Source organism: Eretmochelys imbricata, chromosome 7 (genome assembly GCF_965152235.1).
Source record: "Eretmochelys imbricata isolate rEreImb1 chromosome 7, rEreImb1.hap1, whole genome shotgun sequence".
NCBI lineage: Eukaryota > Metazoa > Chordata > Testudines > Cheloniidae > Eretmochelys > Eretmochelys imbricata.
Genome location: NC_135578.1, coordinates 77,707,796 through 77,724,466, shown reverse-complemented (window position 1 = coordinate 77,724,466; position 16,671 = coordinate 77,707,796). Strand labels below are relative to the sequence as shown.

General features: G+C 39.3%; 1 protein-coding gene across 1 annotated transcript in view; it reads right to left on the bottom strand.

The window, feature by feature from the left end:
* Positions 1 to 16,671, bottom strand: part of ARID5B (AT-rich interaction domain 5B) — a 141,918-nt gene that overhangs the window by 24,810 nt on the left and 100,437 nt on the right. Inside the window, exons 5-7 of the mRNA XM_077822156.1 lie at positions 16,247 to 16,359; positions 8,363 to 8,567; positions 5,789 to 5,841 (exon numbers count right to left, since the gene is read on the bottom strand). Of these exons, the coding sequence (XP_077678282.1) occupies positions 5,789 to 5,841; positions 8,363 to 8,567; positions 16,247 to 16,359 (371 nt within the window). The remainder of the gene's footprint in view (positions 1 to 5,788; positions 5,842 to 8,362; positions 8,568 to 16,246; positions 16,360 to 16,671) is intronic.

The following is a 16,671-nucleotide window of genomic DNA, read 5'->3' as shown; positions in this document are numbered from 1 at the left end:
TACGTTTGGCGTACACGGACTATGAAACTTACTAAAATAATAGGAGTACTTGTGGAACCTTAGAGACTAACAAATTTATTTGAGCATAAGCTTTCATGGGCTAATAATAATAATGTTAGTTCCTGTGCTCCATTCCAGGACTTCTAGCTTTCCAAAACTCCATGACATAATTCTTGGCCAACAGAATTTAAAATTAAACAAGAGATGGGTCTATGCAGATGCGTGAAGTCAGATTCAGATATCATAAAAACAAAGGCAAGCAATGATCAGTTACACATTACTATGTCAGCCATAGGCTGACAAAATTAAAAGCAATAACATTATAAATAAAAGGAGAGGACTGCTTATAGAAAAGCTTTTAACTGATGTTTTGGCTTTAAAACATTTTAAAAGTTATTTGCACAATAATCCCCATCACCAGCTCTCGCTCTCTCACAAAGTTTAGCATTTGTTTATTTCATGCTGCATACCTAACAATGATTTAACGGCCATGATGCTGACCCCCTGTTTGTATGGCACCTTTCCTCCAAGAAGTATCTCAAAGCCCTTTAGACACTGATTTTGCACAAAACATGTACATATATGTATGGCTTTGCATCCCACTGCTGTATAGGCATCTTTGGGATGAAAGGTGGCAATGGTTTAATAGCATGTAGCAATACTATGCGACAGTTAGGGCACAGAGTAAAGAAGAGTTTCAGAGTAACAGCCGTGTTAGTCTGTATTCGCAAAAAGAAAAGGAGTCCTTGTGGCACCTTAGAGATTAACCAATTTATTTGAGCATGAGCTTTCGTGAGGTACAGCTCTAATTCAGGACAGATTAATTAATGGGAGGGATAGCTCAGTTGTTTGAGCATTGGCCTGCTAAACCCAGGGTTGTGAGCTCAGTCCTTGAGGGGGCCATTTAGGGATCTGGGGCAAAAATTGGGGATTGGTCCTGCTTTGAGCAGGGGGTTAGATTAGATGACCTCCTGAGGTCCTTTCCAACCCTGATATTTTCTATGATTCTGTGCAATTATGTACACTGGTTTAGCCAGAATACTGGTGATTGATGCCTTAGGCTCTTGGGTAACATTGTCAGAAGCTCCTAGGCTACTTAGGCTAAGTCCCATTTGAAAAAGCAATTTAGGTGCCTACATCCCATCTGTATGTTAGTACATCCAGCCCCATGGTGTCTCCTTTAAATATGCTGATGTATTGCTCTAATGCTGACTCAGAGGGAAAGGTGTCACTTCCTGATTCACCAAAAATAGCTCCTTCAGCACTTCAATTTCCCTGGAAGTCTCCCATCTATGAACTGCTCCAGCCTGACCCCGATTAGCTTAGGAAGAGTGACAAGATCACAGTCCAAGGTAGTACAGCTACAGTGGCATTTAATTCAACAGAAACTGAATCATTTTATCTTTCTCTCAGGGGTGTTGTGAGGCTTTAGTTCATTTATGTTTGTAAAGTGCTTTAAGGTCCTAAGGTAGGAACCACTATGCAAAGTACTTTGCTACAGTAAAAGCTTTGTTATTCGGCATGTTGCGGGAATGGGGGGTGCCAGTTCGTCAAAAACTCTGATTAACTAAGAGTTATACTTACCAATCAAGGGAGGGAGCTTGGGTGCGAGAAGGGGCTCAGGGCTGGGGTGCAGGAGGGGGTGTGCGGCACGTGCTCTGGGAGGGAGTTTGGGTCAGGGAGGGGGCTTGGGGCAGGGGGTTGGGGTGCAGGAGGGGTTTTGGGGTGCTAGATCCAGGTGGCACTCACCTCAGGCAGCTCCTCGCAAGCAGCCACATGTCCCTCAGCTCCTAGGTGGAGTCGCAGCTAGGCAGCTGTGCACACTGCCTCTGCCCGCAGGCTCCACCCCCACAGCTCCCATTGGCTGGACGGAGCCAGCGCTCGGGGCTGGGGCAGCGCATGGAACCACCTTGGCCATTCCCCCGCCTAGCAACAGCAGGGACATGTCGCCACTTCCGGGGAGTCAGGTAGGAAGTCTGCCGGCCCCGCTCCAACCGGACTTTTAATGAGATATCAGAAATGCCAGTTTCTAGAGCTTTCTGTTTGGTAAAGTGCCAGATAAAACAGCTTTTACTGTATTACTATGGTAGATGTCAATTTCAGCAGCTAACCTAAATGCTTACTTGAAGGGAAGTGGATCCCCCATGGGTTTCAAAAGAGATGGCTCCATTTTGTGAGGAACTAGCCAAGCCTTTGTTTTTTTATTTAGCCTGTACTATGAGCCAGTGAGAGTTATATGGCACTGGTGACCGATATTACAGAAATGTTCCGACCCTTCACTACAAATAAACTGAGAATCTTTAGCAGAAGCACAAACATAAATGACACATTGGGACTGATAATGACCTGATACTAGCAAAATACATGGTGTTATGCTGGTTTTACACCAGCACGAGATCAGAATCAGGCTCAATGGGCTTACACTGATGTTAAGTGAATGTGAGACCCGAACCACATCAGTTAACTCCAGCCAACTGTTCTATCTCTGCTTTACCAATAAATGTGTGTAACCACTTTTAGGACTCTTTAAAAGAGTTTGCATGCCGGGATAGGCAGGATGGGGTGGGGAACATAAAATCTGTCAGCTTTAATTATTCCACCGAATGTGAGAATGTAAACTTTACAGCTATTTCAATTAAAAAGTATCTGCACATACTAGTCAATAGCAGTCAGGCAACTTGCCATTGTAAGTGCAAATGGGTAATTTTAATCACACCTATATTTGCTTTCTGTTTGCAAAATGCATGCTACCCTAAACCACGCCCATATCTATATATGTCTAAGTGTTCTTTTCTTATGACAAGAAAACCCCTATTTCCAGGCAAAAGAAAGTTTCCAGTAGGAATGTAGCTAGCTCTTATTGCCCCCCAAGAGAAAGGTGAACAGAAGCTACTCGCAGCACAGAAAGCCATGGAGAATAATTATTTCATCCAACCTCTACAATCATTTACTCTGAAGGCTCCATTTGGCCTGATTTTCAGAATTTTTGATTTTTGAACACTCAGAGCTCCCATTGACTACAGTGGAGGGGACACATGCGCAACACCATTTGGGTCATAGATTTCTTCCTATGTGTGTGATTGTGGCAAAACTGGAGATGTGAATGGCTAGCCTGAAATAATCCCACTATCTCAAACTCACACCAGAAGTTTGGGAACATTTAAAGGTGACAAACAAAAATAAATAAATTCAAGTGGACTACATAATAATCAGAATATAGGATAGATTTAATTTAGATCTATTTATACTTTATTTAAGGACAAATTCTGCCACTCTTTAAATTGAATAGGTCCCTGCCATGCAGATAGTCCTATCAGTGCCCATGGGTTTATTTGCATACTAGAATACTCTGTGTGCACATCGCTGGCAGAATCTGGTCCTTAATAGACGACACTATCACTAAGTTGCTTGAAATTGTACTCTTGGGAATGAATAGGTCTACCCATGATTCTGGAATAAATATTGCCAAACATCCCATTCTAGCCCCATGGGGCCGTTTTTCTCTCTCATCAATGCACACAATAGCACAAACAGTTAATTACACTTTCTTAAATTCCATGGTGGTGAGTAGGGTGTGAATGGGTCAGAAAATGAGTGAAAGTGGGTGAAAGGGACAAAACACTCTAACAGTCTCCAATTTAGCATTCAGGATTATGACTGTACTGTAGTCGCTGAGGGTTTGGACAGAGGAAGAAGTGTAGTAGGAGGAAGAGGAAGAGGTGCAGCTAAAACAGTATCCCCCACTACATACAAAATTTAATTTATGCCCAAACCATCCTCATCTGTCCCAGAGTAAGACAGTTCTTCAGTTCTGCTGTAAGAAAGTATAAGTCTCACTGATTTCAAAAAGAGTGGATCAGGCCCACTAGCTTCAATGGGAGTTATTCTAGATTATGCCAGAGCTAAATCAAATATCAGAATATCAAACTGGTGTAAAAATTATATTCATTTTGCACACCCAGTTGCAAACTACCCTACTTATGTGCTTACACATCTTTTGTGATCAGCACATACTACCATTTACGTTTCAGTTGAATAATCCCAATAAGCCTGTTCTCCTGGAAATGAGGAATGCCCTCATCATTTGAAGACATCTATTAATGAAAAAGGACAAGAGGTTTGAGAGAGGGATGTACTGTCACTAATTTCTATTGAACAGTGATACGCCTCATATTTCCCCTCAGACCCTCATTCCCCTTGCACCTTTCCATTACTGATGATAATCTCACTATTTTACCTGTCACCCAGGCTCACACTCTTGGGTTCCTAGTCAACTCCTTCCCTCCTCTGCACACGTTCAGAATTTCCCCAAATCCTGCCAGTCCACCTTGTTAAACATGCCTAAATCCATCCTTTCCTCACTCATTCTGGCACTAAAACCCAGATTTATGTCTTGCTTATCCTACTGCAAACTCCTCCATGCTGGCCTTCCCTGCTTCTATCCTCATTCCCTGCAAGTATATCCAAAACATTGCTGTGAAAATTATCTGCCTCCCTGAGCATTCTGAACATGTCACTCTCATATTCAAATCTCTTCACTGCCTTCTCTTGAGTTTTCTGGATCAGGTTCAAGTTTTCAGTCCTTACCTTCAGCACATTTTACAACTTGGTGCAATTACTCATAGCTCATAATTACTGTAGATGTATATCTATGGTAGCTATTTGTACACATATACACAGGAACATACACACATCTGGGTGCATTTAATAAAGATGTTACATGTAGATTAATGAAAGGAAGCTAAATTGTAAAAACCAAATCAAATATCTCTATTACGAACACTAGATACTTGGTTTCACAAAATCTCCACCACACTCGCCCCAGTATAGTGATGATATTAATTAATAGAACAATATGCTTTATTGCGTGGAAAGAAACAGTGTTTATTACATTTTGGCTCAAATCAGTTTGAGTTTCTTGATTTTGTGTCATTTCTCAACAGTACAGATACATCCCAGAATACTTCGTAAACAAAGCAAAAATAATTTCCCCCAACCAACTGCAGCAGAAACTGCACAACTTAATCAGATCATTGTGTGTAAAGAAAATATTTCCAATGACGACATCTTCCTATGTCAATTGGTTTTTATTACAGATGTCATCTCTACATGCGTATTAATGCAGCTCTTTCTTCTCATTTCAAGATTTTAATCTAAGTTTTTTGCTCTAATATTTTATTAGTTCAAAATACATGCTCTAAAATCCATGGCCATCAAATTTTCCTGTGAGCTAAAAATAAACTGCTCTTGTCAGATATGGTTAGTTGATAAAAAGCGTCAGAGACTTTTCTGAATTACTTTGATAACTTCCTGTTTATGTGGTACTGACCCTTGTCTAATAAAGGCCTTTTACACTAGCAAAAAGGAGAAGATACTGCAACATACTATCCCTTAATGGCAATACTGATTACTTTTGAAAGCCTTTAATACATTTCCCATATTAGACATGAACAGATGTCAGGGATGTTGCCAAGCGAAATTTCTTTTATGCAATCTTGGCTTGTTGTACAATAATAGCCCTTTCTCAACATGGGAAAAAATTACAGACCCAACTAATTTCCTTGACAGGGAAGAGTTACATATGTTTTCCACTTGTAGTTTTTACGACAAGTTTACAATTTTGCCAAACCTGGAACTAATTGGGACCATTTCCAAAAATGGCCCAATAAACCCACAATGTGTACAGCTATTCTAAAATGCAGTAAATGATTGTTTGCTTTTACATTTTTTTCTAACAGGGGAAAGTTAGATTGCACAATTATTCCATTTAAGTTACTTAAACACTTACTGTTTCATATCCTCCCAGTTTTTGAGCAGCTTGAAACATAGTCCAAAGGTTAACTGTTAGAGGGACAATAAGTATTTAGATAAGCATTCCATTAACCAACTTATTTCAAAGAAATGTAAATTAAACAATTATTTTAAAGCAAAATAGAAAAAAATGTTCACAAACCCTGAAAAAGCTCTTGAGAAACAATTTACAAAAGGTATGTACATAATTTGAAGAGTGACGGTTACTCCTTATTATATCTTTTAAAAAATAACATGTGAAGGAACACATTTAGATATGTCTACAGGAGTGAAAATTACATTTAGACAGAGTTATGGAGTTTATTCTACTTTTCTAATAAGAAACACAGTATAATAGCTGCATTTTACATGTTCCCATAACTCTGCCGGTAAAAACTAGCACAAAGGCTATTATTTTTTAAAAACAGTTTTAGTTATCAGTAAGAGCTTCAGCCCACGTGCTATAGAGCAGCCATTCACTAAACAACAATATCTTATATGTACTGCAGCTCAGATAAGTACCTCCATAATCAATACACTGTAGGACCATGTGAGAATGCACTAATGGAGGGAGAATACACAGGCATGGTATTTGTCCTAGCACATCAGCACACATGTACAATAGACAGCCATAATTTGGTTGCGAGTGCTGGCAAGCTCAAAGGTGGAGACAAGATAGAATTACCACTATATTTCTTACTTCAGAGTTGTGGTGGTCCTGCCTTGCCTTTTGTGCACTATCAAGCCTTGGCAGGGCTACATGGTGATGGTGGTAGTGGTGAGAGGGGACAGAGGAAACACCTTCAATATGGCCTAGCAAGAGCCACTCTTCTTTGCACTCCCTCCTGCATAGTGCCTCTTTCCACATGACTGCCTCCCACCTGTCCCGTACTCCACAGCTGAACAGGGCCATAATGTGATGCGCTAGTTCTTTCATTTATTTATGTATCTTTAATTGATAGAAGGGTAACTGATGGTGATCCTGTATTAAAGACCTATACAGGATTTCAGCAAAACATAGTGACTCCCAGTGGCATTCATACAAATATATCAAGCCAGAGTCAGCAATAATGCAGATCAAAGAGGACAGAATTTGTTCACCCACAGGGGAATTCTCTGTTGTAGTGTACATACTGGTTTCTCCCCTCTAACCTATTTATATTAGCAATATTTACACATATCATGTCAGACAAATATATACCCCAGTCCTGCAAACACTTACACACACGAGTAAATTTTCTCACAGGAGTACATTTACTCGCTTAAGTGCTTGCAGGACTAGGCCCATCCACTGTAATGTATGTCAAGCAACCCTATACAGTTCAGCTAAATATTATTGTATGATTCTACCACAGACCTGGGTATTTTGGAAATAATGGCCTTTCTTATCATTTGAACCTACAGTATCTCCTGGTTTGGGGTGTGTGGGATAATATGAAAATAAAAAAGCACTCCTCCACATAAAACGTTCAGAAAGTCTCATTGTGCAATTTCAAAGCTAACAAGAGCTTAGTTTAGGCCTTGATTTAATCTGAATCAATGCATAATGCAACAAAGCTGTTCATAGTACATTAATTTTACTTCTATTTCAAGCAGCCAAAACATTGTAATCACTCAGAGTTATATACGTTTATAATGGCTGCTAGAGGTCTGTTGCAATCAGTGCCAATTGCTATTAGGTATGTAAATTGTTATGTAAAACATACAGGTTTGACATTCTTCATCAAAATAACACATGGTTTTAATCTTTGGAGATAAGTTCGAGTAAATAATATTTCAAACCATGGATTTCTCCCTTTAAAGTAATTTAAGTACCATTCAATCTATAGACAATATATACATACATACTGTATATATAATGTGTGTGTACACACACACACTTATTTTTACACACACACACACACACACACATATATCTCCCAGGTACAGCTTTGTTGTAAACTCTGAAACAGCCCTACTTACTATGCAATATTTATGCTGAATTTAGTTACAACTGCATCTTCTCCACCTACAATTGCTTTACAAATTGTGTCACTAAAAACTGTACATGCCAAAGCAATTCTAAACATTGTATTCTGTGTTAAACAGATACAGTCTATTTTTATAGTCTCTGAAGTCAGTAATTTATTGCCTATAAACAAATTTTTAGGCTTAAAAATATGATCCCTTTTCTGCCTTTCTTGACCGCCTTTAAATGTCTCCCTTTAATATCTGTCTTTTCATAAAGAACATCTGGGCACAATAAATGTACGTCACATTATTAACTCAGAAGAAAGGCATTACAGACACTGCAGATTTACAAAACAGAAAACTAGAGAGTTTTCAGCATGCCTATTTCTAGTCATAATCAGTGGATTTAAACCTATAAATATCCTGCAGCAACTGCCCCAGAAGGAAGAGATGCAAATCTAGAAGTAAGAGACAGTAAAATGTCTGGACTGGAAAATGTGTAAATATAAACACAGTCACAAAACCAAAAAGGTTTTAAAATAGTCTCAGTGTTTGCATGTTTTCTACAAAGAAGCCAAACAGTTCTAAAACATCAACAAAATTTGATAAAAATTATACTTACTCTGCTTAAAACCTAAATAGGGTATTCGTTCAATGGGTGTTTTCCTTTCTTTCATGTATTTATAAAGTGCCACAAGGAAAACCTGCTCATCAGCTCTGCACTCTTCACCTACAGCAACCTTTGATTTATCTTCACTTGAGCCTTTTTTACAGTTGCTGTTGTTACTTTTGGATTTGGGCAAAGCTGACTTAGCCTCACATTTTACCTGGAAAACAAAAAGATGTCATATCAGATCTCGGTAATTGGCTGACCTTTAATTTGCATTTAAAAGATGAACAAAAAACTGCCCCCACACCCTCGCCTAACAAGTGTGTTTTTTAATATGAAGGCCAAACCACACAACTGAGTTGAGGGTGGTAGGGGGAAGCTATTTATATTACCTTGCTCTGAATCTTATTCACAACATTTTAAAATGGCCACACATTTAAAAAACTGTTGTAACCCAACAGCAATGTTCTCTCCAGATCTGTATTTTTATTACCCACCATCACTATTCCACGGAGAGCTCCCAGCCCTCACATACACTCAAACAGCAGCAAGATGAATAACCACCCTCCTTTAGGGCTTGATGCTGTGCGCTCCTGGGAGATAGTGAGCACCCTTAACTCTTACTGATTTCAGTGGGAGGTGCGGGTCTCAGGACTGCACAGGCATGCTTAGCACCTGACAGCATCATGCTCATAAAGGCCACAACTTTTTTTCTGGCCCATCAAAATATAGGCCAAATCTGACGGGCCTTATCCAGTCAAAAGTCCCATTCCCAGCAATGGCAGCTCTGTATGATTTTGGACCTAAGGCAACAAGGCTTAAGCATGTGCTCAAAATTGAATACTTTGTTGAATCAGGGGACCATTTAATGTGAGCCATTTTCTCCCTTTTCCCATGTATACCATCAGTAGCCTCCAGATACACAATTCCCCAAACTGTTCATTTGCCTGCTGACCCAGCCAACGATATTAGTGTGCCAATAAGGGAGTAAACAATATGGAACCATGTTAATTCTCCAGTACTGAAAACAAGGAAAACAAGAGAAGAAGTAGACTAATCCTGCAGTCCTTATGCAGATACAATACTGCCGCCGATAAATTAAATTTCAATCCTCTAATAGTTTATGTATCTCGATAATGAAGAGTACAAGGAACATTAAAAACTATTTTTGGAAGTTAGCCAACCTGGTTATTTTATAATGTGTGATCAATACTTTTACAGTAAATACTAGTAATAAAAAAATACTCTGCTAGAGGGGATGATCATGGTTACATGATTTATTTTGGAAACAAACTGTTCCTTCTACATAGGTACGCATTACAAGAGACTTTCCGATGTTTCCATAACCCGGGTGGAAATCTTCCTTGTGTCTTCAGAAAGGGAAAAGGGATACTGTAAACAAATTATTTCATTTCAGTGCCTGGAGGGAACAGCATGGACTAGTACAGGGATCGGCAACCTTTGGCACTCAGCCCTCCAGGGAAAGTCGCTGGTGGGCTGGGCCGGTTTGTTTACCTGCAGCAGCCGCAGGTTCAGCCGATTGCAGCTCCCACTTGCCGTGGTTCACCGTCCCAGGTGAATGGGGGCTGCGGGAAGGGCGGCCAGCACATCCCTCGGCCCGCGTCCCGCGTCCCTTCCCACAGCCCCCATTGGCCTGGGACGGCGAACCACAGCCAGTGGGAGCTGCGATTGGCTGAACCAGCGGATGCTGCAGGTAAACAAACTGGCCCAGCCCGCCAGCGGCTTTCCCTGGCGGGCCGCAGGCCAGAGGCTGCCAATCCCTGGACTAGTAGCACAAACACTGGACTGAGAGTCAGGAACCCTTGGATTTTAATGATCAACTGGCACTGATTCACTCTGTTGCTGTGAGTTGCCAGGGCTAGGTTATTTAATCTTATTGTGACTCAGTTTCCCCACCTGTAAAATGGGAAATTTACACACATGTCTGTGTTTTGGGAATAAGAGCTTTGAAGCTGAAGAGTGTAAGGCAAGTACCATGTAGAAATAGAAAATAAACCAGAGAAGGGTCAAATTATCAAATGTTTTACTTATGTCAAAAGAAGTTTTTTTTCTACCAACACTTCTGCATTTTTCTACCATTTTTTAAAAAGCAGGGGCAGGTCTCTTTTCCAAAGCATTAAAACAATGATTGAGGGCAGGATGCTTCCTTCTTCTTATATGGGCTGAGGAAGCAATTGGTGGCAGGTTCCCTACATGGTCTCTGTCTTCTTGAAGAAACATCTCTGTGGGATGTTTTCAATGGAATAGCCTTACATCTCCACAACAAAGAATCACTGGGATTAGAAAATTGGGTTTCCCTTAAAAGATTTATTTATTTTATCCATCCATCCATTCATCTAGGTGCTTTCACAGTATTCCTCAATATTCTCTGGTCTGATGTTAGGAAGAAATATTCTTCCTATGATGCAATATATTGTGTTTTGCCTTTTAGTCATATTTACTTGATGAGACTTCTGCAAAGATCAAAGCCCCATTGAGAGCACAGTGAAACTAATGGAAGTCTTTTCAATAACTTCAATGGGCTTTAGATCAGGCCCTTATTTTTTTTGTTTGGAACGCAAATCCCTTGGGTTTTTTTTACTCTGGTTACCTGGAAAATTATTCAAAGGCATCCCCATACAAATTTTATACTATATTATCATTATCAGTGCTCTGCAGAGGGCTAAGTTAGACCTTCCAGTATAATAATTTCAATAATTTCCACGTTTTTTAAATTGAGCCATAAATTTGTTGCAGGATAAAACTTGGAATAAACATTCCCAGACTGGGAGCATTTTTCATTTTCAAAACACGCTTGCTAGAAAAAAGTCCATCGGCCCATTTTCAATATGTTTTATTTTAAAATAGGGTGATACAAGCAAGCAATGATGACTTACACATAAATTATAAGTCAGAAGAAGACTTATTCACACAAAAGCAAATTAATGGTAAGGGAAGTTATTCTCTAGTAGACATGAGGGAATAAAGAAAATAGGATGAAAAAAAGAAATTGGAAGTGGGGAATCTTTATGTAATACACAGCTTCCTCCACCTCACTACACAGAGCCAGGAGGTCAAAGTGTCTGCAGAACTCAAAGGAGCCAAAAATGCCAAGGAAGGGCACATAAGCAGTCTCAGATTTGATGATCCCTTGAGAAAAGCTGCAGTGTTTCATACTCTCAGTGTTCCAGGCATAAGCCTAGTTTCTGGAACGTCACCTTTATGTGACAGGCAATATGAATTAATGATCATTGAATAATTAGGACCTACAGAGCCAAATTCTGTTCTTGATTAAACTGGTATAAATCCAGCATAACTCCACTAATGTCAGTGGAGTTACTCCATGTTTACACTGTCATAACCAAGATCAGAAACTGACCCAAAATTCTTATCCCTCTAAACCAGTGGTTTTCAACCTGTGGCCCACCGACCCATGGGGCTATGTCTAAGATTTCCAAAGTGGTCCGTATACCTCCATCCAAAATTTTTTGGGGTGTGCAAATGAAAAAAGGTTGAAAACCAGTGCTCTAAACACAATCTTGGATCCAGTTTAATAGGAGTTTGCAAAGTGTTGACTACTTTTTTTTTTTAACTTCCCAGAAGGCATAAAGAGATGGACAAAGACAACAAATGGGGGGAGCCCTACTTGGCCACATTCTCTGCAGCACTCTGCTAGTGGGCCTTACTGATTCTGTTATAAAACCAAAGTTCTAAATTTCTTCTGTAGGAATTTAACTTCTTTTCATTATAGCCACCCTGGATAGTCACCCCATATCTCTTTCTAAAAAATCTGACACATTTCCTCATACCACATTTATACCAGGTGAGTTGAGGTGCAATCCCCCCCACACTTACTTCGATGTATCCCCTTCACTATATTTGAGACCAGACTCCATCTGGATCCAGTAAACTGTCAGTTACTTTCCAGATCCCTGGGAAAGTTATCCCAACCCAATTGAACCAGCTAACAGTAATTCATTTGCATGATTGATAATGGTTGGCCCTGGGAAAATCATTTAGTTTTTGAGTGTGGTCAGAGAACTCTAAACTCCTTTCCTGATTATTCAATTTTATAGTGAAGACTGGGATTTTCAAAGAGACTTTCAATTGGAATTGGGTGCCTAATTCCCCATGGGCCTCTTTGAAAAATCCCAACCCAAAATAAAGCTTGATTCCCCTGTGGCAAAAATGACAGTCCACTGCCAACAGGACGAGGCTGAGGATAGAGGAAGTGGGTATAAGGAGTGGGGAGGTTTTTCTATGACGACTCTGGAAACATCTATCCATGTCTTTATTATATGCTCTAGCACTGGATGTGTCACTCATGGCAAGTGACAGGAGATCTTCCAATTACTGACAATGGGGACAACGCTCATGGATAAAGCCTTACACTCATTTTGTTCTGCCAGAGGCCACATACGCACCTCACAGTTCCCTAAAGAACCAGATTAAATTATTTTAATTAGATAATGTTGGAGATCTAAGAATAACTCTTCAGGTCTGATAGTGTGCCAGACCACTTGTGACTTTTGGAAGAGCATATGCTGGTAACATAAACTTATTTCCCAGCCCTTGCCACCCACAAGAAGTGAGAAATTGATTTCAGTATTTGCACTAGGGGATGTTGTAATGAGTACATTAATTTAGGGAACAATTTCCATGTTTAACAAATTAATCCTTCCACCTCTTGGAACTGGCAGATCAGACCATTTTAACAAATCTTATAACCCATTTTTACAGATGTTGAATGGGACCTTCTATGGCAGCACAACACCAAGAAAACAGGATGGCTTAGTTTCAGATGTGGTTAGGTTCCACTAAAAATTGTGGAAGTCTATCCAGTAAGGATGACATATGAAATATTAAAGTCTCAGGATTCTTGGGAGAGTTTAGGCCACTGTTCATAAAAGAGAGAGTTTGAGATATTTCTTCCCACCTGGGATGAAATCCTGGCTCCATTGAAGTTATACTGGAAAACTTCAGAGGCCAGGATTTTATCCCTTGTATCTTTCAATCCAGGGATACTCCTAGTTGGTGTAAGGTGGACAAAAAGGGCAGCACAAAGATCAAATGCAAGAGCAGGCACATTGCCTGGTGGAGGTATGGGTTTCCCAGTACAGAACTCTCAATCCCCGGACTGTTGATATAGTGCTGTAATTCAGTTTTTAAAAGGCTGCCTGAACTGGAATTTATTCCGAACTGAAACCAAATCAAATGCCTTTGTGTGTCAAGTAATAGAAAAAGTCCACACTCTTGTTTGCTCATAGTTAAGATAAACAAGCTTAATGAAAACTAGAGCCGTAATGGTTTTAAAAGCTTTTTAATCACTCAGTGACAGCTAAGAACATGAAGTTTAGCAAGTGGTTATTACTATGTGGTCTGAGCTGGTCTTGTACATAATCCTGACAGGATCAAAACCTCAATGTTCAAAATCCCAGCACTTTTCCCATGTACCTCACCTATGGGGCTCCAGCTACGAGAGAACTGACAGGCCACACTGCTTCCCTCAGAAAAAGCCGTATTCCCTAGGAAACTGTCTGTTTGCTAATAACAGCAGTCAACAATGGGATGCCCTGCATCAGTGTAACTACTAGTTACATGTAAGTGTAGATGAGACAAAACCATTTCCAACACCATTACCAAAAACAATCTTGTGACTGACACTGAAAGTGGTTTTGTCCCATCCACACTAGGAGTTAAACCATTTTCAACACTGGTTTAGGTGAACCCATTGACAGCTATTGTTAGATATAGGCCAATTTCCTAGGACAGAAAAGGGAAAATCTTCAGGGGAACCCAGCTTGGATCCAAATATGACATCTGTGTTACCCAAGCATCCAGCAGTAAGGGTGAGAAACTGGGTTGGTTTCAACCCTTTCCACAAAGAAGACACAAAGTGCTAGATAAAGACTCAAACAGCTTGAAGTTCAATAAGCCTGTGTTTGAGCCATTCTGACTTGCTGGGAACTCATCCAGTTTAAAATATACACTCAGTCCTGCAACACATATTCATGTGACGAGTCCCAGTGAAGTCAGTGGGACTACAAGCACATGTAAGATTTTCAGCATCAGGGGCTATATCATTAACACTTTTATTATCTACAATGAAATACAATTGGACAGGATAATGAATGTTACTAATGTCTGCACAGTAATGAGCACAGTATGGCTAGATAAACAGGTAGATATTTCTTCTTATATGAAATATTCTTACGTTTGACGAGTAAATGTGTCCACATTGATAGAATAGAGATAATCAGATAAGGTGGGTTTTAGAAAACTGCCTACATACACATTGTATACAGCATAGACTATAATTACTTGAATGGTGCTTCGAAAATGCAGTCCATCACGTGCTTTGCAGTACAATGATGTAACCCACAAAGCATGGGTAATTTAGCCAAATTGGAATATTTTCATTGCAGGCTTTGCAAATTTGTATATATCTGAAGCTATAAAGTTCTGACAAAGTCCTAGCATATTTTTCAGGGTCCTGAAAGTCAAAACATCAGGATCCAGTTCCTTTTAATTGATGTCTGGGCATAACAGGGCACACAAAGGAGGGTAATGCTGACTTAAGGACACAGTTTCATCATTAACTTTGGATTTCTTTGCTGTCCTCAATTTATGCCATGATTTTAACATAACTGAAAGCGGGGGAGTGGGAGATGGTATTTAATTTACCCTCCTATGGGTAATAGAGAATATAACAGTTTCACTTGACCTCTTTAACCCCGTAATCGCCCCAGGACATGAAGTATGTAAAACAAAAAAGAATTTGGATGGCTTTGTAGAGGTTCACTGTATTTTCCAAAGAAATATTCACAACAATGGGAATTCCTTTCAGATGCCCATCCATAGAATTTGCTGAAATGTAAAACTCAAGGAGTTGGCATGGAAATTAAATCTATGCACACCTACTTGGTCAATATTTAGAGTATCATGGTGACAGAATTCGTGCTGAAATAGTTAGGAGTCTATTGGTATATCCCTCTCTAACTTTCTGTCTTTGCATCTTACAGCTTGACCCTGACAATTTGCTCTCAAATTTAACTTGCCATAAATGTCCTGAAGGAGCCTTTAGTGGAATTTTTTTTTAAAAGAGAAAACCAAACTCATATTTAAAACACACACACACACACACAAAATACAAAGTAATTAATTAATCTACAGAAAATTAGTTTTAAAATAATGTTAGCAGATGGACTGAAACCCACAAAAGCCTAAGAGTTAAACGTAAAATTACAGACTGACAGTGCAACCTTCACTAACAATGTGTAGCTATGTACCCCAGCCCATTGTATAAGAACATACACTATCCCAAGACCTCTGGAATGTCTAGGCACAACAGCATGTGTTAAAGATCCAGTCCAGACTTTTAGCTTTCATTCTGAATTTCCTTCATTGCCTTCCTTTTAAATCAGAACCTTAACATTCCTCCTCTAACATACTTTTTTTGCTTCTTGGAAATCATTATTTAGAGGCAGCTCTCATTTCAGACTCTGTTTATCTTCAAATGTATATTTAGAATTACACTGTAATGGTGAGACTACTTCTACTGGTTTATTTTTAATATGAAGATACTGTCACAAACTATTTTGTGTGTCACAGAATGTGAAAACTAGCACTAGATGCCATAAAAGCTTAATCACTGCCCTTTTCCCAGCAAGCCCATAGCCTTAGATTTTGAGTGATTAGGTTCTAGGTGATTATTGCTGTTAGTAACTTCTAAAGTGGAGGCAGTCTAAAGTAAAAAATACAACTTCTTGAAAAGAATCTGCACTTACTTACATGAAAAAATTATACTCTAAATTTGAGACGGTCTATTGGGAAACAAAGAGGACTACATTGTTTAAAAAAAAAGTGTAGTTAAGAGAATACTGCAAAATGATTTACCTTGGCAACAGCTTTGCTTTCAGAATTATTGTTGGAATCTTTAACACCATTTAATGAATCTCTTCTCTGTGGGCATGGCTTCTTTTTGCGTGGTCTGCCTTTAAGATTTGGCGCTGAAAATTAATTGAGAACAATTTGAGCACATTCTCTTATTCAAGATTTTTAACTGCTGAAAGCATAATAAATCATTCCAATGAAATCAGTCACAGATATGTACACATCTATCTACAGGAAAGGCTCATTATGACATTCTCATCCTCTATGGGTTACATCTTGATATACTATACATTTCTACATCATATCTCTCAAGGTGTATCTATGAAATTTCAACATATCTAATTAATATAAAGTCAAGCATTTGGCTCCAAAGAACACTTCCAGAAAGTCAAGTATTTCTGCATGGTATCAAAAGACCAAAATAGAAC